Source organism: Ostrea edulis, chromosome 4, assembly GCF_947568905.1.
Source record: "Ostrea edulis chromosome 4, xbOstEdul1.1, whole genome shotgun sequence".
NCBI lineage: Eukaryota > Metazoa > Mollusca > Bivalvia > Ostreida > Ostreidae > Ostrea > Ostrea edulis.
The window spans coordinates 13,971,841-13,996,840 of record NC_079167.1 but is presented as its reverse complement, the minus strand read 5'-3'; the positions used below and the strand labels follow the sequence as shown (position 1 = coordinate 13,996,840).

The window sequence follows — 25,000 nt, the reverse complement described above, 5'->3', positions numbered from 1 at the left end:
GGATATCTGGTCCATCGACTCCAGTTTTTGTTTGGAGGGGCATCCTTCTTCGTGGGTGGCTACAATAAAGGAATGCATGTGTCGTTTATATATATCGGGGGTGAGGGTTAAAGAACAATGAAAGAATGAGGTAAATTATATATTCGTCGAATCCATTGCGTTTCACCAGTGTTTTCATTGATAAAGACACAATGAAACAGTAGACTATTTATTACAGACAAAACATTAGATGAATGTTAAGCTATATGTGCCGTATTAAAGAGTATTTTTTCAATATTGAAAACCAAACAAAATTTTGTCAGTTTAATAAACCATGAAATGTAAATGATTTTAGAAAATTTCTACGATATATATATTGGTATTAACGGAGTACTGGTCTATTCAATGCAAGGGGGTGTGTGTGTGTGTGATTTTTAATGTATATTCATGAAGGAGTGACGTTCGTAGTGGGTGTGCGCAAGTGTGGGAAAAATATTACTAGGAACATCACGAGAGAAGAGGATTTCGTATATAGTATAAGTATAGTTGGATCAAATAATGATTCTCTGTAATTTAACTCCCCCTCCGTTGCTCAAAATGGTTCTCTCTACCCTGTTTCCCGTCTGACTGTCTTTTATCGCAGAATATGTCCCGCCAACAGCCTGCAGGCCATCCATACTTTCATCTCGCCATGTAATTGTCAGCTTGCAACGTCATGTGATCATGAATATTTCGAAATATGGGGCGTTTACAATCCGACTCGGAGAATAAATAGATTGGAAATTCGCTTGATTACTTTTAAATCCGATCGAGTTAAACTGTATATTATGCATTAAATGTATAATGTGATCATGAATATTTCGAAATATGGGGCGTTTACAATCCGACTCGGAGAATAAATAGATTGGAAATTCGCTTGATTACTTTTAAATCCGATCGAGTTAAACTGCATATTATGCATTAAATGTATAACTTATAGCTTGATATAAAACACATGTTAATTATTCCTACGGTAATATCCAATTAATACGGCATATATAATTTTAATTAGAGACATATATAACACTGCTTATTATATACTTTCAATTTCATCTCCTCTATTTTCTTTAAAAGCTTGCGGGCATATATCACACGATATATGCCCGGAAACATCCCGGCCCGCAAACATTACGTCACAATCAATACACAAGCAAATTACTGCGTCATTAATTTTCAATTTTTTCGTGTTTTTCATCTTTTACTCAGTTAAACCAATAAAGAAATTGATAAAAATAAATTATTGTTAGTTTCTAAATGAAATTGAAAGTATATAATAAAAAGGTTATAGACTTTGTATGGGAAAATATGACGACCTCGTTTTTTGTCGCGGACGGACCTCACAAGCTCGGTCCGTGTACGCGCCAAAAAACTCGGTCGTCATATTTTCCCATACAAAGTCTATAACCTATAAGTATTACATCTCAATAAAGAAAGATATCCAGTTCAAACTGTCCAAATCCTATCACGAAAACATTCAAGATATACTATTTTTAGATGTTTCACTCCAAAGTAAAATGAAAGCGGAGTTTCAAAAGGCGACATATGACTCAAAACCGGCGAGATTTCAGGAAATAGTTACGATTTGCCTACTATTTTTGTACATAGTATATTTGTTGATGCAAGGTGAAGATAACGAACAGTGATCAATCTCATAACTCCTACAAGCAACACAAATCATCAAATCATTTCAAAACTTCTTATTATTGATTCCAGTCTTATGATTATGACAGGAGTGAACTAAACTTTAAAAATCAACATAAATTTATCAAACCAATATTTAATAATTTCTTGGCAGGACTGTCACGTATTTTAAAGGGACTGATTCACGATTTCCCCCCAAATTTTGTTTTTCACTTTTATTGATCAGAGTCTACTGCCTAATGTGTTCAAATGATTTCACATAAAAATCAAGGTTATTCATTATCACAGGGTTCATTATTTGTTTTGTAAACAAAGATTGTGGTATGTTGTTGTTTACGAAATTTTCAGAAGAAATGGATATCGATCTAAGTTTATTATATCTTTCATATTTCAAGCATTCTTCGGGTGAAATGTGTCATCTAAAAGTTAAGATTTGTGACTATGCAAAATTAAGATGCTTTATATTACAAAATTGATATTTCTCTGGTTTGTTTGTTTACATAAAAAGACTCGAGTCTTTGTTTACATAACACAGATTTAAGGCTAAACTTGCATTCAGTAGGTCAAAATGTTGGCTAACAACATTAAATGAGTTATATTTTTAATGTTTCACATCAGAAATATAAAAAAAAATATTTTGTTCAAAAATCGTGAGCCAGTCCCTTTAGGTGGTAAACACGACGCCATAGGAGCTGCTTATCTCCGTTATATATGTCTCTGCTTTAATATTCAAGCCTAGTTGCGAAATCGAAATTTCATTTGATTGATATTAGAAGTCCTTTTTGGACTTAAAAATCATATTTCTAAACACTTGTCGAATATTAACGCATTTCTAAAAATATCTCGAAAACATTGAAATCATTCATATGTCGTGCACTCACACGAGTTCAAAATATAGAACATTCAACAGTGAAACCGGAATTATTTTCAATACTGTAAATTATTTCACGGAATAAAATCGTATATATGTAATAAAATTCATAGAAGAACCTACCTTGTACAAAGACAAGGACAATGGCGAAAAGAATCGTGTACAACAGCACTTTCATATTTACATTTCCAAAAGGCTTATGATGCTATCGATCTATAGAAATTGGCAATAGTTCAACCATAACAAGTGCAAGTACATATGTAGCTGCGAATGAAAGATTTAAAAGGAAAATCAATGATAGGAAAACTAGATCGATTACAGATCCAACAGGCGACCTATATATCATAGTGTATGCACGGTTTGAAATTTAATATACATATTTACATTTGAATATATCATAGTTTAGACTTCACATTCAAAATACTTCCCGTGCCAATTACATAATTATAGACGCTCATGGGGTACGATTTGTGTCACTAGCTTCATGTAGTTCTCTGGCAGTGCTCCAAAAACGTGACAGATTAAAACACACACTTAAATTCTATGCAAACAAGGCTTCAACTCGAATGACACAAATACGGTAGAAACACGTGTATCTTTAAGCTATCGACCTCTTTTCAATACAGGTTCACTAAACTGTCACATCGGGACATAATCTATCAGAAAATTTATGATTAGAAAATAAATTTTAAAAAAAGGAAGTATATAAAATAAAGACATTCAAAGACGAAGTCAGCATTGTCTTCTCGATTGCTACTGGCAGAGTATATACATGTATGTCGCTAAAAAAAAAAAAAAAAAAAAAAAAAAAAAAAACCGTATGCAACATTGTCTGTTTCTTCGCTCCATATAGAATGGCTACGCCATGACATTTTGTGATCAGTGTTTGTCTTATTGATGTTTATAGTGGATGCGCGTCTACCGTTTGTTTAGCGTTTCGATTTTATCAAGTTTGGTCACTCAGCACTCCCTTTTGATGAGTTGTAATTCTGAATTCACTGGGAAATATATGATGCAAAGTTTACAGCATTAGCAGCTGTCATGTTGTAAAATCGAACAAAAACAATGAAGACATTTTAGCATAAGTATATTTATTTGAGAAATTATGAAACATAGTAAGCAGTATGCCTGTCCTGCAGTTCAAAATCTGAATTAACCCTTTGGGTTTACAAATTCTCTTTTCGATGTGAGAGAAGAGTATATAAGTACACATTACTGTATCTCGAGACTAACAACATACAATTTTACATACAAAATTTAGTAGTATTTCCTTTAATATGAAAATTCTATTCTATTGAAGAACAGTCATTTTGTTTATAGAAAAGAAAGAATAAAAAATCTTGATATTAAGTGATTTAAATGCGTTCTTTCTCTTCCTCTAGTTTCTTGTAAGAAGACTGGGAAGAGACGAAAACTTCTGGTGAGAAGTCAAGTCCCAGGAAACCTTTCATAGACCCCTTTTCCTTTTCGGGAACCGGAGCGATGTTTCCGGGTGTGTACGGTGAGTTTTTGGTCATCTCAGCTCGTCTCATGCGTCTGCATCGGATGCAACTGAAACAGTAAGAAAGAAGGTAAATAAATAACCAATGTAAATTATGATCCGCTGTATAATACGAACTATTATTTCTTTGATGGTAATCTCGCAAAATCCAACCGTTATACTGATGAAAAAGAATTGCGTACCAGAACACCGTGACGACGATAGATACAATGATGAGCAGTCCGACGATTGGGACGACGATCTTGACAACTTTGTGCATATTTTTATGACGGTGGCATTTCGTATGATGTTTTTTGTGTCCGTGTCCTTCCTCCAGGTCACTCGTACGATCCAGCTCAAACACCATGTCCCCATCCTTCTTTTCTTTATGATCATCATCGTCGTCGTCGTCATCGCAGTCATAATGCTCCTTGTGATTTTGCGTGAATTCCTCTTTCATTGCCTGCCAGAGAGTTTCATCCTCTCTTGTATCAACAGATTCGCCATCTGATTAAGATAAGATACATTGTATATGTATATTGAGATCTGTAGAAAAAGGCAAGATAAACATAAACTCGTGATTTTAAGAAGTGAAATAGCGGATAATAATGAATAGATTGTCCATTGCAAAATGTTATATCAGATAAGCCATTATAATGCTATTGGTATATATATTACACTGTGCCTAACAATCGATACTTTTCGCAGCTGCTTACCGTCCGTTCTGAGCCTGATGCAGTATTTCTTTCCTGTTTTAGGACAGGGACAACAGATAAGGCCCCTCGGACAATAGGGCTTTTCCTTGTGGCAATATCTAGGTCTTATGAATTCCAACATCGAAAGATCTTTCGGACATTTCCCTTTTGCTGGATCTGAAATCAATAACATCGCATAGTCAGTGAAAACAAAGTAAATAATAGATGTATCTATCGGTTTATAATTCGATATAAGTAATAATCAGCTTGCATCGAATTTTATTTTATGATTACTAGTAATTCCTAAATTTAATAAATACTTAAGACGAAATATATGTAGTGTTCCGTAACCGAAATTGTAAAGCAAAATATTAGAAAATATTATACACAAATGATATGATGCTATATTTCCTATGGTACATGTTAAATAGAATGTTTAATAATGGATGAGTAACTTGATTATACCTTGCTCTGCATCCTGTGCATAACATAATCCAAGGAAAACAACAACAACACAGAGAAAGAGGACCTTCTTCATGGCGGTTGGTGGCTGTATGTACGCCTGCAACGATCGACCGAGGAAATTTTATGCTTTTTTTTTTAAACTACCCGTCCAATACACGGCTTTGTGCAGTCCACTGGAACGCATACCCCGAGACAGTGAGTCAGCTGAATACTTACATGTACTGCAATCGTGATTAAACGTATAATGGAATTCTATTTATAGTGAATGCGGAAAGTACATCGTAAAGGAGATTCCAAAAACGATGCAGATTCAACGATAAAAAAAAGATTTCACTTACAGAAAAACTATTTCATACATTATTTAATCCGTTATACATATATATCATGAATGAATGAAGATGATGTAGAAATGAATTACATCTATATTCTTCATAGAACTATTTTTTTAATATCAATTAAGGATTATCTCCCTCGTGCATAGCTCTTATCCTTGGACGAATTTGGCTCCACTTTTTTGGCACGCTGTTTTTGGCTACATTTAGCTCTAAAACTTCATAGTTATTTCGGATTTCAAACATTTCGGTTGAGCATCACTGAAGAGACATTATTTGTCGAAATGCGCATCTGGTGCATCAAAATTGGTACCGTATAAGTTTTACATCATATAAAAATGTCGCATGTCAACATAATTAATTTGCATGTTGACATAAATCATTAGGGACCAGAAATATGCCACCATAATTTTGTATTATCTAAGTTTTTAAAAACTTGTGTCCAATCCTTTTGGCTCTATTGTCAATAAAAATATGTTCAATACAATAATTCAAGTTTGTTACATAAAAATATGACGGAAGATACTAAGGTTGTAAAGTGACGAAAAGACCATATGTTATGTAAAATTAAAAAAAAAAACCAAAAAAAAAAAAAAACCCCAACTCTTCTCATAGGTTGTACAAATGGTTAAAAAATTGTTTAGGTTTAACAAAATCTTCCAAATAATATATATATAGTTATGAAAACGGCCAGTGAGTGAAGTTGTCACACGGTGAAACATACAGTATGGTATACACGTTATTAAAGCAATGCTTTCTTTCTAGAATATAACAATGACACCTGGGGGTGTTTTTCCTCTTGGGAAAAAGGGGTATAAGTACGATTTCGTATACTCCGAGATTGAAATCCATAAAAGGAATTAAAATATCACATAATTTTATTGAAAATGCACTTGAGGACATTTTTATTTGCGATTTACTGTCCCCCTCCCCCATTTTACTGATGTCCTATGCCTCTGAAAAACCCGATTAACTCGAGGCACGTCTCAATAAAGTCTGATAATTTAATTTAATTTTTTTGCATATACGTGTGATAAAATTTGACAATTTGGTTTGATCACAATAAGAAGAAAAAGAAATTAATTTTCCTTAAAACAAGAAGCCCACAGGCCTTATCGGTCACCTGAATATTATGAAACAGTATCACTAGCCCCAAGGGCTATGAAATCTCGAAACCAATCCTGTTCTGTGTATATCTAAGCTAAATTCTAATATTCACAAACAGTATAAAACAAGATGCGTTACTTGCATGCCCCCGAAAGTGACTATACTGATGAGAGACTTTACATAATATACTTGTACATGTATGTAACATTAACAAAATGACTAATGTGGACCTGTTCTTAACTTAAGATTAAATCTTAAGTCAAAACCCTGGGGTTGCGTACTTTGGTACATCCTTTCCTGCTTTTCCTAAATATGCATTTAGTTTTCATACCGTATCAGCGAACTTGAGGAAGTCTTTCAAATGGTAAAAACAATAACCGCTATGATAATTTTGGCCCCACCCTGGACCTTATTCAGGGGATCATGAAATTCACAGTTTTGGTACAGGACTACCTACTTCTTCTAAATATCTATTTAGATTCAATTTAGTATCAATAACATTAAAGAAATGTTTCTTTTAAAAACAAAATATAGTTTACACATATACAACATGTTTACCAAGTTTGGCCCCACCCTGGAGTCAGAACCTCTATCCCAGGAATAAGAAGTAAACAATTTTGGTATAGGCCTTCCTCCTCCACACCACAATGCATTTAGTTTTTCTGAAAAATATGCGGTTGTAGAGAAGAAGATTTGTGAAAAATTGCCAACTTTTGCCCCGCCCCTATGACCCCGGGGGTGCAAACCCCCCGAAATTGATAATTTATGTAACCCTTGACCCAAAGATGCTTCATATAAACTTCGAAAGAATTAGAATGGTAGTTACATGTATCAAGACGAAGTTCAAAATGTTAAGTTACGCATTTAATCACTGACCATTTTAGCCCCACCCTGATACCAAAACCCCTACCTCTGGAATCATCAAAATTACAAATTTGGTAAAGGACTGCCTGCTCTTCCTAAATATTCATTTAGTTTGTATCAATAGCACTGACGAAGATGTCATTTAAATATTTTACACATAAACACTACATTCCAAGTTTGGCCCCGTCCTGGAGTCAGAACCTCTACCCCGAGGATCATGAAAATTATAATTTCGGCAGAGGCCTTCCTGCTCTATATCACTATGCATTTAGTTTATCTTACACATGTGCAATTGTAGAGAGACAATTTTTGAAAATTTGTCAATTTATGCCCCCCCCCCCCTGTCCCAAAGATGCTTCATTTCAATTTTGAAAATCATAGGATCGGTAGTTATCTAGAAAGAGTTAAAAATGTTCAAATTTTAACGCACGACGGACGCTGACCGGTTGTACAGGGTAATTCAGGTGACCTAAAATTCAGCAAAGCGAAGACGTGAAATTTCATGAAAGATCGGCTTATTAAGGCACAGCAAATAAATAAATTGCTATCCACATCTATACACTCAATCTTTAGTTTACTCTGACCAATGAAATCTGTAAGGAAGGTTCGATTATGATAAATGCAGTTTTAATTACTGTTATGTTAGGGTTGAATTATTTGGCGAGGAAGAAATTTCTTCCACTTTCACTTATTAGAAGTCCAGTTTATGAATAGCTGATGGTGAATACAACCCCCTCCACCTCCGAACATGATACAAAAGAGTAACGTAATTAAGGAGATCATTACAATCTTCAATATAATTAGCCCGTCTTAATATTCTCAGATTTCACCAGGTCATTCCATTACAGTTTAGTGTACTTCTTCATTTATCTTTATCCTATGAATAGACAAAATTCCAATAGCATGTGATACTATGACGCATTTCATTGTTGTTATATATATTTTTAAAAAGTAAGCAAGGTCTGTCCTTCAAGAAATTAAAATGTTTTATTCAGAGGCTAAATACACCCATCACAGCAGTAAATGATATGGGACATCATGTGACAAAGGAGTGCAAGAAGTAGGACGACTTGAGTAATGGTTGATAAAACAAACAGATTCTATGGTGTAACTTCTACCAGGGCTTGTATTTACAACCATTTTCAATTGTTTATTTAAGTCATAAATTTCATTTTTGAAAATACACCAGGGTATGAATTGCGATGTTAACGCTTCACGTCCGCATACTTCACGAAGCGCGAAATTTATTTCTTATATTTACATTCTACTTTTTCTGTCGGAATTACCAGCCGTACTATATTTATAAAGTAGTTTCGTATCCATACGCCCACTGTTTACAACTGCAGCGTATTCTTGAGGAAATTCTTATCATTACAATGTGCAACGACATTAAAGGCAAAATCATAGGAAATATTTATAAATGAAAACTTCATGTGCAGCGTTCATGAAATTTATTCAGTAAATTTCAACGGCAATTATACATGTAAAATGACAAACGGCCATAAACAAATCCATTTAAACATGTTTTAAAAACACATGACATGACTAGATTTATTTGATAACATATGACATAGTACAAAGAATTGCAGACACACAGTGACGTGAATGCACAAATCATGTCCTTGTAAGTATCATTATACAGTACATCTGGATGAGTTGATTTTAAAATCTATCCAATGAAATTACAGACAACGAAAAACATGTTTTGGAATAAGCCGAAATTGGAAATAACTATCTGAGTGATCGCAATTTCATGAATGTGTTTTGATTAGACACTAAGTGGGGGTATAGTGATGTCCCAGCTAATTAGTAATTTACGAAACTTGTTCTCAATATTATCAAATAACAGTAGGATTTCATCTAGAGAGCAGACACCAACCGTCAACATTTACAGAGATAGATAACTATGGTATTAGTACAAGTATATCATAAAAAGTCGCCTGTAGTCATTTACATTTAGTTTATACTTCATATTTTGAAGTGTTGAATATCACTCTGGTTTACTGCAATGCCACAAGTAAACTGTTCATAAAATACAAAATTGTATTCAAACAACACGCGGTAGAAATTCTACGTTATAGTTAAATTTTTACAAATTACATGTAACAATTTTCAGTTGTAAGTGAATACACGACTGATTGAAAATTAGCACTTTCCAAGATAAATTGCTTTCGTGGAAACATCAGATGCTAATGCAGCTGTAATGGTACCATACATGTATGACTTCAAACTTCTCTAGTTAGGATGACAGAAAAATTAATCAAAACACCAGAGAACTTCAAATACAACATCAAGCTTAGGAACGTTGTTTCTAGCCGCGCTTAATCCAAAATCAACTAAATCGTATTGGGAGAAGGTTTGTATGGTTCAATAAACTAGCTGTGGTTTGGGATGAAACCAAACAAAAGTACATCTGTAACAGTTTTTGGAGTGTGGCTATTTTCGTGAAATAATATACATGTAGAACTGCAAATGTGTTCGTTTACATGATTGAACAACTTGCTTGATTGTGAACACTACGAAAGCAACAGTAAGACAAAAATGCGTTTATGCATGTACCTGGTTGTAAAAACTAAATTTTAAAAAATGTAGCAGTTTTGGGGATATTTTGCATTGTTGCCAATCGCAGGATTAAATCTTGTGTCTGAATGACAGACCGTCTAAACTAAGAAGGTTGCAGTCTTGCAATATTGTTATAACTAAAATTGTAATTAACGAATCACTTGTTCAGGGTATGGCTCCGTATTTCATATTAGACCAATCATTCAAATCGTGTCGGTGTGATGTTTCCCACAATTCTAAAGCTTTGGCAAGATTCTGTATATTTTGTATGGTTTGCAAACAAGAACTATACACACTAGAAACACTTTGGTGTGGTCAGTGTCAACATTCTCGAGTTAATTTCAAACATTGTTTCTAAAGGTCAAGGAAGAACAACATGGCAAGAAAACAACAAATAACTTTGTTTTTCAAAGACAAGATTGAAAATGTACAATATGATACGAAAACAACAAATGCCAAAACACAAAAGTAATTACATTTGTACCTGTCCAATGCATTTACGGCCGAAACGGTGGGGGTTCTTTATCGTGCCAACGTCTACATGAAACGGGACCTTCGTTTTCAAGGCCATATCCGAAAGACCTGTGATTCTCGCTTCTAATGCCGGGTCGGTTGTTTTACATTTTCACTCATATTGAGACGTCACCAGTTGTAGGTGAAGTACCACAAATTTAGACCTATGCTTAGTGCTTACAACCGTAGCAGTGAGCGTTCTTCAACGTACCAACGTCTGCCGCGACATCTGTTCTTAAGGTCATATCCAAAAGACCTATGATTCTCCCTTCTAAATGCTGAGCGTTTGGTGAAGGAGCAATCACTACCTATGTTTACGTCCTAGGTTCGACGAAGCGGGACTCGAACTCAAGACCTCTCGGTTACGAAGGGAATGCTCTACCACCGAGCTACAACGATCGGTTCTAATGCCGGGTGTTTGCGAAGGCATAATCATTTCTTGCGTTAAACGTCATTGGCCATGATGGAGGATCAAACCTGGGTCCTCCAGTTGCGAAGCGAACGACCTAACTATTAGACAACAGTCACCGGTCCTCCGTCTTATGAGATGAATCGCTCTAGCATTTACAGCTCCAACTATCGGACGATTAGTATCTTCAGCTCCAACTAATCAGACGACAATATGCGGTAGAATTTATAGCTGCAACTACTTCGAATATTTGTTACAGCAGTATGCCCTATAAGTTATTTTCCCTACTAACCGGAAGTTAGTACCGATATCATGCCTTGGAGTTCACAGCACAACTTAGAAATTCGTATTTACATCTGTAATTTACAGCCACAATTTTAAGTATTCAGAATATAATTAATCGCCGATCCACACATAATCTGTTAACCCCCAAAAATGTGTCTCAAAGTAAAAAAAAAAATTGTGGAATATGATTCCACATCGCTATTTACATTCACTGTAAACTGTTAGATCTTGTTATGGACAGATTTATTTGTAGGTGTGGAAAAATTTATATATATATACACACACACACACAATATATATATATATATATATATTATACACATCATATGTATAATCCGTATAGAAAATAGCATAGAAAAAATCTACACAAAAAGTAATATAATAAAAAATATGACAAAGCCAATAGAGTATACATGTACATCTGTAATCCACTAGTTTCTTAAGGTATATTTAAGGTATTCCATGTATAATGAAAGGATAATGAACAATTTTGAAGGATTTAGATCAACATAAATGTTTATTGTTAAATAATGATGAAAGTGAAGCAGATGAAATTCACATGACTGGTAAATGATTAGAAGCTGACCTTTTTGCACTTAAGACTTTTTGGAAGAGTTGTCTGCCCTTTGTAAAAATAAGAAAAATCTAATTTTCTAAAAATGTGTGTGGTCAATGATTAATTTTATTTCATATTTTCATTAAGAGAAAGTGCATGTAACTTTCTACCAATAGATTTGTATGAAAATATAATTTCTTTTTAAAATATTGTAATAAAACATGCTTTTCCCATATACTTCAATGTTAAACTCTAGGTGAAATAAATCAAGCAGTAAACAAAATTTTGAAAATTCCTATGGTGGATTATTTTTATTTGATGAACCCTTCAAAATGATACCATGGTTGCAAAAATTCCACCATCCATTTACTAGATATGAAATATAGTCATTATACATTGAATACCTTAAATATTCTTCAGGAGTATATGAATTGGAGTATACTCAATAAGTTTTGTGGTATTTTTATTATATATATATACCCAGGATTTGAATTAGAACTATTTCAGTTTTGTGGTATTTTTATTATATATATATACCCAGGATTTGAATTAGAACTATTTCAGTTTTGTGGTATTTTTATTATATATATATACCCAGGATTTGAATTAGAACTATTTCAGTTTTGTGGTATTTTTATTATATATATATACCCAGGATTTGAATTAGAACTATTTCAGTTTTGTGGTATTTTTATTATATATATATACACCCAGGATTTGAATTAGAACTATTTCAGTTTTGTGGTATTTTTATTATATATATATACCCAGGATTTGAATTAGAACTATTTCAGTTTTGTGGTATTTTTATTATATATATATACCCAGGATTTGAATTAGAACTATTTCAGTTTCGAACGCACATGTATATCCCCCTATGCCTGTATTTCTCTTTTGGCATCAATTCCAATTTCTGTGACATGTTTGTGTTCTGTTTGGTTTATTGGTGTATTAACCACTATCTTCTTGTCGTCTGCTATTTCCACTATGTTCTTGTCGTCTGCTATTTCCACTATCTTCTTGTCGTCTGCTATTTTGTAGATGTGAGGATCACCAATAGCAGCAACGCCGATCTCATTTTCCACCACAGTCTCCCAAAACTCCAGATCTTTCTGGTTCTTGCAACTAATTTAAAAGATATCAAATGAGTGTATTAGCTTTGATCTGTGTAATTAAAAGTATTTTGAAATTGAACCAACGTCTTTGCAGAATTTTTTTTTTTTGGTCACTTGGATTGATATACATATAGTGAATATATATACTATACCAAGGTCATGTGGAAAATCCAATGTTACAAGGATGATAATATAAACTTATAAACAATATAATGTGTCTCAGTGATAACTTTGTAAGCCAGAGATTGTAATGTTTTGTATAATGGTTAGTCATCCAGAAAGTGTTAAGGTATAGTAATCCAGAGATTGTAGAAGTTTATACAAAGGTTAGAAATCCAGAGATCGTAAAGGTTTAAACAAATATATCGTAATTCAGAGAGTGTTAAGGTTTATACAAAGATATTTAGTACTCCAGAGATTGAAGAAGTTAATACAAAGGTTAGAAACTGTAGGTTTATACAAATATATCGTAATTCAGAAATTGTTGAGGGTATTACAAAGGTTAAACTATTGGGATCAGTTCTTGTAAAAGCTACAGAATTATAGCTCTCTAGTTAAAAAAGGGGCAGATTAAAGAGCTACCTAAAAAATAAAGTGCACCGCCACGGCACATGATACGCCCGTCACATATTGTTAACAGTATAGATTGTACCCATTAAAACATTTTTTTTATATCAACTTAATTAAATGTCACAGTGACCTTAAAGTAGGATGCGACACACCTTCTACCTAAGATGCATTAGTTGACCAATTTTGGTGATTCTAGGTCTAATAGTTTTCAAGTTATGAGCCGGACAAGTTTTTGCCATATACGGCCATATCTTCTTAATGAAAAGTCACAGTGACCTGGTTTTAATGTGCGACACACCTTCTACCCAAGATGTATCTACAGACAAAGTTTGATGATTTTAGGCCTTGTAGTATTTAAGTTACGGGTCGGACACGAAAAAGCTAACAGACGGACGGACAGACGGATATCTTCTTAATGAAAAGTCACAGTGACCTGGTTTTAATGTGCGACACACCTTCTACCCAAGATGTATCTACAGACAAAGTTTGATGATTCTAGGCCTTGTAGTATTTAAGTTACGGGTCGGACACGAAAAAGCTAACAGACGGACGGGCAGACGGATATCTTCTTAATGAAAAGTCACAGTGACCTGGTTTTAATGTGCGACACACCTTCTACCCAAGATGTATCTACAGACAAAGTTTGATGATTCTAGGCCTTGTAGTATTTAAGTTACGGGTCGGACACGAAAAAGCTAACAGACGGACGGACATGAACGCCATACCATAATACGTCCCGTCTTAAGACGGGCGTATAAAAACTTCGATTTACAGATGAACCTTTTCTTCGCATTTTTATATCGCCGTCTTAAGATTTGGATACTCAAAATAAAATAATTCTAAAAAATAAATTTCATCTTTGAAAATATGTGAGGGTATGAACTGCAACGCTTCGCTGTATATTTTTTTTGAAATATGTAAATCAACGAGGTTTCGAATTGGCTGGTAACCTAACATACAGTAGCTGCTTAAACATGTATACTATCTACTTCCATTTCTGTCGGAATTCTCAGTCGTCAAAATAAAGATTCATATCCATTTGATCAACTACATGTAGTGACTAACAATCCTGCAAAATTTGAACAGAATCCGTTCAGCGGTCTCTGAGGAGTTGCATCCACAGATTGTTCCTATCGTAGTGTAGCATGTACAAATTCAACAAGTCCCATAACTCCTGTAAAATTTGTGGAATCATATGATCAACTACATATGGTGTTTAAAAATCCTACAAAATTTGAGCAAAATCTGTTTCGGAGGAGTTACGTCCACGAAGTCAAGTGGGACGGACGGACACCGGTATTTCCATGTCCCCATCCGCGTTGTGGCGGGAGACAAAAATAAATAATGAAATGTCTTTCTTTGGTGTGTTAAACGGAATATGAAGGTTGCTAACACTGGTGAGAAATTTGCATAACCCGATATGCATTTTTTCTACAGTATTTACGACCTTTATATCCTGTTTGACAAACCAAAAGAAGACATTTTATTCTGGCATTTTTCATTAAAATATTTTTTCATCTCTTCTATATGAAATAGGTTGAAATTTTACAACAGGGGATGCTTACTCCTCCTAGTCACCTGATCCCACCTCTGGTGTGTCCAGGGGTCCGTATTTGGCCAACTATTTATTTTGTATTGCTTATGGGAGTTATGAGATTGATCACTGTTCGTGATCTTCACCTTGCATTGTAATAATATTGCCATATTTCGTATATCAGCCTCTCTTCTATATGAAATACGTTGAACTTTACATTGTAGTAATATTACCATATTTCGTATATCAGCTTTCTTAGATCAGTGGTTAGAGCACCTAGTAATACTAGGGTATTATTTTACTAGGGTCCCGGGTTTGATTTCCGATCGATCCAAAGATTTTTCTACCCTTCTTTGTTACAATAAATTAGTAATGTCCATATACAGTGTATGCAGCCATCTATACTACATAAGAGCTTACGTTACATTTTTTTCTTGCCATAACCAGAAACTCTCAAACTATAAAACAAAGCTGATAATATACTCAAGTTGTTCTTGGTAGAAACAAGATAGGATGCAAGTGAATTGTACCTCAATGTCACGAAAAATCATATATTATTGAGAAACGTTGTGTACATGTATGTGACCTCAAGTATTTCAATACGTTTGTTCTATTTATACGAGTAACAATTCAATTAGATATTCATAGATATGATAATAACCTCTGTTCGGTTGAAACCAATTCTGTAATCCATCCTCCTGTGATGTCATCAGATTTTGCAAAATCAATAATTTATGTAGTTTAAACTGCATTTATTTCAAAGAAACAAAACCATAATAAGTACATATCATTAGCATTGTTGAGATCTAAATGATTTATTTAGATTTATGCATGATAGGAACATAAACTTTGTTGGAGTACTTTTCCGATAGTTATTGTAAAAATTCTCGTTAAACACAAAATATTTCAAAAGTCTTAAATCATACGTGAATGATCAATGCTATGTTTTAAAATATTGAATCCAAGGGCAAACACTATATTCTTATCGGTTTCTTTATTAAGTCCATCATGCGATATAATTCCATCATTTTGTACATTTTTAAAAAGAAGCAGAAATTGATATCAATACTATCATACCATTATAAGCAGGTTTCGTGAAATTTTAATTACGTTGTTTATGGAAAATTGCAATTTTCTGATTTTAATATATCATTCTGTTTACCGTAGTATATATGTCTGGCATCTTTTAAGTACGATGACCTGTATATTTTATTTGATAATTTATTAGTTTTAACTCTAATAATTGGGGTCCGTGTTTGCCCAACTATCTATTTTGTATTGCTTATAGGAGTTATGAGATTGATCACTGTTCGTTATCTTCGCCTTTCATCAATAATTAGTCTTGTCTTACGCTTCACATTTTTATTTTAGATCTAACAAGAGGTACTGTGAGCAATGCTCACTAAGAATACCCCCCGCTTACTCCAATCTCCCAAAGGGTGTTGGTAATAGGTATAAACTACCTCTTTTCTGAATGTAACAAGAGGCCCATGGGCCACATCGCTCACCTGAGTCACCTTGGCCCATATCTGAAGACTTTCCATATATATTTGCATGTAAAACCTTAGTCCCTATTATGGCCCAAACTACCCTTTGCAAACTTGAATCTACACTATGTCAGAAAGCTTTCATGTAAATGTCAACTTCTTTGGCCCAATGGTTCTTGAGAAGAAGATTTTTAAAGCTTTTTCCTATATTTGTATGTAAAACTTTGACACCCCCCCCCCCACTTGTGGCCCCATCCTACCCCCGGGGGCCATGATTTGAACAAACTTGAATCTGCACTATGTCAGAAAGTTTTCTTGTAAATATCAGCTTTTCTGAACTCAGTGGTTCTTGAGAAATGTTTTTTAACTATATATTTGTATGTAAAACTTTGATCCCCCCCTTGTGGCCCCATCCTACCCCCGGGGGCCATCTTGAGAAATGTTTTTTAACTATATATTTGTATGTAAAACTTTGATCCCCCCTTGTGGCCCCATCCTACCCCCGGGGGCCATGATTTGAACAAACTTGAATCTGCATTATGTCAGAAAGTTTTCATGTAAAAATCAGCTTTTCTGGCTCAGTAGTTCTTGAGAAGAAGATTTTTCCTATATATTTGTATGTAAAACTTTGATCCCCTATTGTGGCCCCATCCAACCCCCGGAGCCCATGATTTGAACAAACTTGAATCTGCATTATGTCAGGAAGCTTTCATGTAAATCTCAGCTTTTCTGGCTTAGTGGTTCTTGAGAAGAAGATTTTTAAAGTTTTTCCCTATATATTTGTGTGTAAAACTTTGATCCCCCTTGGGGCCCCATCCTATCCCCGGGGGCCATGATTTGAACAAACTTGAATCTGCACTAGAAAGTTTTCATGTAAAAATCAGCTTTTCTGACTCAGTGGTTCTTGAGAAGAAGATTTTTAAAGATTTTTCCTATATATTTGTATGTAAAACTTTGATCCCCTATTGTGGCCCCATCCAACCCCTGGGGCCCCATGATTTGAACAAACTTGAATCTGCATTATGTCAGAAAGCTTTCATGTAAACCTCAGCTTTTCTGACTTAGTGGTTCTTGAGAAGAAGATTTTAAAAGTTTTTCCCTATATATTTGTATGTAAAACTTTGATCCCCCCTTGTGGCCCCATCCTACCACCGGGGGCCATGATTTGAACAAATTTGAATCTGCAATATGTCAGGAAGCTTTCAGGTAAATTTCAGCTCTTCTGGCCCAGTGGTTCTTGAGAAGAAGATTTTTAAATGACCCCACCCTATTTTTGCATTTTTGTGATTATCTCCCATTTGAAAGGAACATGGCCCTTCATTTGAACAAACTTGAAAGCCCTTCACCCAAGGATGCTTTTGGCCAAGTTTGGTTGAAATTGGCCCAGTGGTTCTGGAGAAGAAGTCGAAAATGTGAAAAGTTTACAGACAGACGGACAGACAGACAGACGGACGCCGGACAAAATGTGATCAGAATAGCTCACTTGAACCTTCGGTTCAGGTGAGCTAAAAAACAAATGACATGACAAACCTTGGGTATTCTCGTTTGTAGGCAGAAATGGATTATCTAGGAACACAGCATCTCCATGCGATGAAAAAAGCCGTTAAAGAATTTAAATGGAAACCATATTGCTACTTCGATGTCCAGTGCACGTGACCTTTGACCTTTTGACCCCAAAATCGATAGGGAACATCTTCATCCCATGGGTAGTCCATATGTATGATATGGTGACTGTAGGTGGAAAGGATAATGCTTTAGAGCCCGGAAACCATATTGCTACTTCAATGTCATGTGCGCTTGACCTTTGACCTTTTGACCCCAAAATCGATAGGGAACATCTTCATCCCATGGGTAGTCCATATGTATGATATGGTGACTGTAGGTGGAAAGAATAACGCTTTAAAGCCCGGAAACCATATTGCTACTTCGATGTCCAGTGCGTTTGACCTTTTGACCCCAAAATCGATAGGGAACATCTTCATCCCATGGGTAGTCCATATGTATGGTATGGTGACGGTTGGTGGAAAGGATAATGCTTTAGAGCCCGGAAACCATTGCGTCTACAGACGGAAGGACGGACGGACAGACGGACAACCCGATTCCAGTATCCCCCCCCCCCCCCACAACTTGTTGCGGGGGGTATAATAAAGATATTAATACTACGATATTCTACAAATAAAATGATTGATTGATTGTATCTTGCTTAACGTCTCACTCGAGTCAAATAAAATGAAACAAAAATCTCTTTTAAACGTATATACAAAAGTCCTATGGTTGTAGAGATATAAATGAAAATAGTTTCAAACGACGTGTCTTTTTACACTATTTCTTAAACGAGCAAATTGCTAACCACGTGACTAACATATTCGCATACCACGTGCTATTTTCTTTAAAAATGTTTAGATATGTGCATATGAGAGGGGAACATAACGAACGGTGATCAATCTCATAACTCCTATATGTATAAGCTATACAAAATAGAGAGTTGGGCAAACATGGACCCCTGGATATACCAGAGGTGGGATCAGATGCCTAGGAAGAGTAAGCATCCCCTGTCGACCGGTCACACCCGCCGTGAGCCCTACATGTATATACTGATCAGGGTAAACGGAGTTATGCGTAGTCAAAATCAGTGTGCCTAGATCGGCATGAAACACCTCAGACAGCATCTGACCCAATGATAGGTTGTATTGGCAAACTAGATCGTTGTAACGGCCATAGAAGTTGCGAAATGCTGATTTTAAACGAGACTTCTTGAAACCCTTGCACCATCAACTTGTTTGTCAGTAGCCTGCTTCGATTTAAAAACTGATCATACCCAGAACAAGCTCTTGCGTTCGAATCAGTTGAGATATAAACACACCATATGCAGGTGATAATGGAATATATCTTACTGCCCTTTAGTGTTTCACACATGATCTAGCATCATGAATTTAGTCTGATATCTCATTATTCCTATATCAAAAATTAATGAACTCGATGTCAAAACTTACCGACATCATTGTATTCTTTCCGACCAGGCGCGCACAAGGCCAATCTAATTAAAATCAGACTTCTTAGATCCGCGCCGTATACTTTTGTAGCGATTGTGAGCGTATTTTATTATCTGATTTTAATTAGATTGGCCCAAGGACCCGTTTCACAAAATGGTGTAAACACAAAAATTTAAGATTATTAGTACATATGTACCGTTCACTTTTCGGTTCTTATAGTACCGAGATGGATTCTCAACACTCAACTTATTTAAACGTCTATAGGAATAATAATGAACTCATTTTGGTCATTTGAATAAGACAATATGGAAACCGAAACACTATAGAACAATCAACAGGGTTCGGATTAACTAGCAACCCATCAGTCAAACATTAGGGCTGAGAAGTTTTCAGTTCGAATGGGACTTTAATAAATGTGATGCAAATAATAAATATATTAAAGTCCCATTCAAAAATATATTATAAAACATTTACATATTAAAATATTGAGGCAGCGATATTAATAAAAACAAAACTAAGACACGATATCTGAATAATGCGCAGTAAATCAAAGCTTTTTGGTATTCGTAGCTCTTGGTTCTATTTTAATTTTTCCGTCAAAAAGTTACAGTTCTTCAGCTATCCTTGAAATAGAAATAACTTGTAAGATAGGCATTTGGAAACCTACAGAAAATGTCATTGAACAAGAGATGTTTGTAAAACATTTATGCCCCCCATGGTGCAAAATTGAAAATGGTTATACACATGCATAATTTGATTGATAGTAGTATCACCAATTCGATATATTGAGCAGGCATTATCTTCCAATGTCAGGAGTGGATTGACCAAGTGACATAAAAATCAATAGGGGTCATCTACTCCTTATGCTGTAACAGTGTACCAGGTTTGGTGTCAATCAAGTAAATAATTCTTAAAATATAGGAGACAATATATTACTATGTTTAGTTTAACCCTTGCCCTTTGACCACGTGACCTCAAAATCGATAGGGGTCATCTTCTCCTGAAGATGTACCGGTGTACAAAGTTTGATGTCTGTCAAGAAAGGATTCTCAAGATATTGAGTGGACAGTATATTCCTATGTCCAGTTTGACCTTTGACCATGTGACCTCAAAATCAGAGATAATGCCGGGCGGACTCAGTAGAGAACGACAGGAATATTTATACAAACATATCAGACCTCATGTCCGGGAATGTTTCAGGGACACAACATGTCCAGAATTTCATGAAAAATAAGTGAAATTTTCAATTGTTTCCGACAACGATTAACGTCATTTCAACGTCATTTTTGTAACGTCATTGAAATATTATCTTAACCTTTGACAGCCTATATCTCAGTAAATATGCTGAATATTTGACCCAAACTTCACATGTGTCTTTTTAATGTTGTTTTCTATCATATTCCATTAAAAAGTTAATTTTGATAATTTTTAACGTAAGGGCCTTTTTTGCATGGGACGGCTCATATATATATATATATATATATATATATATATATATATATATATAAGATGTTTGTTTTGTGACATTAATTAGCAAACTTGGCAAAATTTCCAGGAGTTGTACTTCACTTAAGGTAGTATCAGGCATCATACTTTGTTTTGTAAAGAAAAGTCAGCAATATATCACCTGATCTCCCCCCCCCCCCCAAATCTATTCAGGGTAGCTTATTCTATATACGGGTAAATCTATATAAATCTGTGGAGCACAGATTTGAAACTCGCAGAATTCGAATTTTTAAATGTAACAATAAAATGTACTTTTGCAAGAGTTTATCTCTATCTATTAAATCAGCTCAACATTACATGTATATGAATTAATATTTTCCTTTTATTGTGAACTTCTTGGATTCTCATACATCCTTAAAGCTCCCTCAAGAAGACATCCATATGTTGAGTATCTTCAAGTTGTTTATAAAGGCCCTAGCTATAAAACTGTGAGAAGAGTTAAAAGGACAAACCATGCACTCATTTTATAATATTTCCTCAAAATTGACTAAGTTCAACAAAGTGTAAATTCTCAAAAATCAACGAATATCAAAATCCTTGCCACATGAACATCTTCAATACCAATATAAACACCTTGTAAAATAAGAAGGTTCTTACTTGAAAACTGTGGGATGTTAAATAGACAAATCATGTACTCTCTATGTAATATTTCCTCAAAACTGAGTAAGTTCAGCGTGTAATTTTCTCAACCCCCCCTCACCCACATCAAAGTCCTTGCCACATGCACAACTTCAATACCCATGAAAACTGTGGGAAGAGTTAGCCGGACAATTTATGTATCCTCCATATAACATTAATTTTCAAATAGAGGGGCAAAACTCCTGCAAGAAAGGTCGAAATCGATCACAATTGCAACATGATCTAGAGTGATCCATAAAGAAGCTACATAAGAAGATTCAGCTTGATACGTGACAGAGAAACGAAAACAGAAGCAGAAAACCCCGAACGGACGGACGTACATCGCTGTACCATAATACATCCCGTCTAAAGACGAGCGTATAATAAAAATAGGTATTCGTATTGACAGAAAATGTTGAAAGATATACTCACCATACTGTGAAAGAAACAAAACTGATTGCAGCAAAAAGCCCACTTAAACTGGTGACGAAAAACACGTATCTCCATCTAAGACCATTGTCGTCACATTTTCTGCTCAATCCATTTCCGGTTTTGTTTAAACACTTTCCCTCTTGTATCTCCTTTTTGACGTGTTCAACAGCGATGCCATCTTCGCCCTTGTGTTCTTCAGGTCTCTCCGAACTGGACCAGCTAGCAGCGTGAAGGAACTTCCGTCGAAACCGTTCAAGATTGCTTATATTCCCATTTGTATTTGGAGGGTGGATGTGAGGTTGGTGATCTATATACGGAAAGCAAAATGTCAGGATCTTAGGACGTATTTTAGAAATTGCAGGGGGGGGGGGGGGTAGAGCGGGAAGAATATCATAAAAATGTTATAATCCTCCAATACATCACATTGTGACTATTATAACAATTCCCTAACGCTGGATGATATTTTTGTCGTCTCCATGATCAAGTTATTGAACGTTTAGATCAACATTACAAGTTTACGAAAATCATAAAAATAATTGAAAATGAGAAGGGGCTTTGATGTAAAATGTACAAAAACTTACTCATTTTACCTTTTTGTTGTTGTTTTAAAAAAGACACTACAGTATTGCGTATTATTGAATTTTTGTGTTGCCTTCGTTTTTCAGCTAACTTCGAAGCATGCAGTAAGCTTTTATATATTGATCAAATAACTTTATATCCATCGCTCAAATTACAGGAAATGCTTCTATCATTTTTAATATGCAGTCAGTCTTACCACGAAAATAAAGGCAAATATTTTCTCCGAGTATTCCGCAACATTTACCATTCGGGCAATCAGAATCATGTTCACATATCATGATTGTTGACTTGACTTTGCGGAAGAATGAACTCTTTATGTGTGCTTCAACGGTTCCAGGAAATCCTACTGGGCAGATGTTGCGATCAATCTCTGTAAAAGAAACAAATGCAGTGAAATGTAATATGCAAACATATCTAAGAGGAAACAGTATGTAAGTAATAAATCAATATTTGAATTCAAATAAATATAGATCAGAATTAAAAACAATTAAACCAGAAACTGACCAAAAAAAAAACCGCACCTGTTTGGGTGGATTGGCTACTTATGGCGAGAGATGCCAACATAACACCACAGAAAAGATACATCACTCCTTAACAGTCAAAATTCTTATGACAATGTTATAATAGGTATGATATTTCTTACTCTCTATTAGGTACTGAAGATGTTTATGAAATATGGGAGTTCTGATCGATAGTAGGCAGGTATACGTAGAGAAATTTGAATACAAAACACGCTACGTGACTATCTATTGGTATGAAACATAGTCATTTGACTTAATCAGTTTTGTAATTGTACACTGTTTTGGTATTCACATATATCGTTACCTAGCAACGCTTTGTTAGAAATATATGTATTGGAAGGCGTGAAAGTGACCGTGGAAGACATCATTACGAACATATGAATGCGCTGCGTTCTTAAATCGATATCTTATATTGTAGTTTTGAATTTTTATGAAACACCTTTTTTTAAAAGATATATATTTTCTCCAAGAAAAACGTGATATGTGATATTCTAATTTCTATGCCGATTCTTTGTTTGGGAGAAACGTACTGAATACTTTCACTTAATCATACTCTTTAAAGGTGCTTCATATTTCACTTATATCAGGTGATTACTGCATAAGCATATTCCATACAACTTTGATTACATACTGAAAGAAAAAAACCCGCATAGTAGTAATTTTTCGCTGAATCTTTTCAAAGATATTTTTCATATTTTTTTTGTCTACAATGAATTGTTTGATTACTCATTGTAACATCTAACGCTATGGTTTACTGGATTGATATTCTATAGAATTTAAGGACAAGAAAGTGGGTTTTCATAAAATCCTAATATCGGTCTCAATAAGTCGAGATTGTTGCAAGTTCCTAATACACGTAACTCAGGCACCAGGACATCCATTCACACACAAAAAATCATACGACCAGTAGTCTATCGAATACACGGGTTCTCGATGTTTGATTGCGTTGTCTTTAAATGTAACCGCTTTTTCGAGGTGACGTAAGTCAGCGTCTGGCATCAATGGCGCCCCCTTTAATCACTACCATTTACAAAATCACATTGTGTTTTAATTTTGAGGTCATTCGTCAGATATGTTAACTCAGCATATAACCTGTTACAATATACTTTGAAAATGATATAGGATTCATATGTTTACATCCTGGAATAGAGTGTAATGAGAATTTATGAAATCTTTATTTTTCTGCCTTTAATATGAAACATATTCCTCACCTCTAAAGGAATTGCAAATCAGAGTTTTGGTTCCCAAACAATGTCAACATTATTGGTCGTTTGTCAACATTTTATAAATTTGTCCTCTAACTAAGGGAAAAATCTCAGTTATCAGCATTGTTTTATGAGTTAATCGATACAAAAATAAAAATCAGTTACATAACATTGTATACGAGGGTTGTCCGTAAAGTTAGTATATAATGTAATGTAGGTATTAATCCAATATCTAATACATGTAACTGCACGTGTATTTGTTTATTGTCGACATATGTCTCGAAAAGGATTCTGGGAAGTAACACTGATCCCGCTCTTTTATAACGAAATTATACAACCGAAGTCGCTGACAATTCAAGGATATTTTCGACAAGTAAAGCTTTTTAAAAAAGCTTGCCGTCTTTAGCAGCAACTCTATAAAGCGAAGTTGAATTATGTCCCTTGTCTTCATTATTGAATTGAGCTAAAATAAATAATCTCACGGACATCATGCCTACAAAGCTGTGTCCTGACTCCCATTGTAAAAGTTTGTATTTATGAAGGGTATATGTACTGGAAATCAAAATCACTGTTCCCTGTATTAGCACTGATTAAAGCCTCTATATCAAATGAAACTGAGATTTTCAGTGTGTATATCAAAAT

The 25,000-nt window shown here is 34.8% G+C and overlaps 3 protein-coding genes across 5 annotated transcripts in view; all 3 read right to left on the bottom strand.

Moving 5' to 3' along the window:
* Nucleotides 1-2,887, bottom strand: part of LOC125670121 (uncharacterized) — a 4,087-nt gene extending 1,200 nt beyond the window's left edge. Inside the window, exons 1-2 of the mRNA XM_048905101.2 lie at nt 2,654-2,887; nt 1-59 (exon numbers count right to left, since the gene is read on the bottom strand). The exon at nt 1-59 is cut by the window's left edge and continues 103 nt beyond it. Coding sequence (XP_048761058.1) covers nt 1-59; nt 2,654-2,708 — 114 coding nt within the window. The 5' untranslated portion in view covers nt 2,709-2,887. The remainder of the gene's footprint in view (nt 60-2,653) is intronic.
* LOC125670354 (solute carrier family 17 member 9-like) overlaps nt 1-25,000 on the bottom strand; it is a 960,148-nt gene that overhangs the window by 177,987 nt on the left and 757,161 nt on the right. The gene's annotated exons all lie outside the window — the stretch shown is intronic.
* LOC125671570 (uncharacterized) lies at nt 3,605-5,579 on the bottom strand. Of its 2 annotated transcripts, XM_048907357.2 has the most exons (4): nt 5,171-5,579; nt 4,727-4,882; nt 4,214-4,517; nt 3,605-4,081 (listed from the first exon to the last, which is right to left on the bottom strand). In XM_048907357.2, exons 1-4 carry the CDS (start codon nt 5,241-5,243, stop codon nt 3,886-3,888), a joined length of 729 nt encoding a protein of 242 aa, XP_048763314.2. In that variant the 5' UTR covers nt 5,244-5,579; the 3' UTR covers nt 3,605-3,885. The 2 variants fall into 2 exon arrangements, with proteins under 2 accessions (XP_048763314.2, XP_056017980.1); XM_056162005.1 differs by having other exon boundaries at nt 3,605-4,517.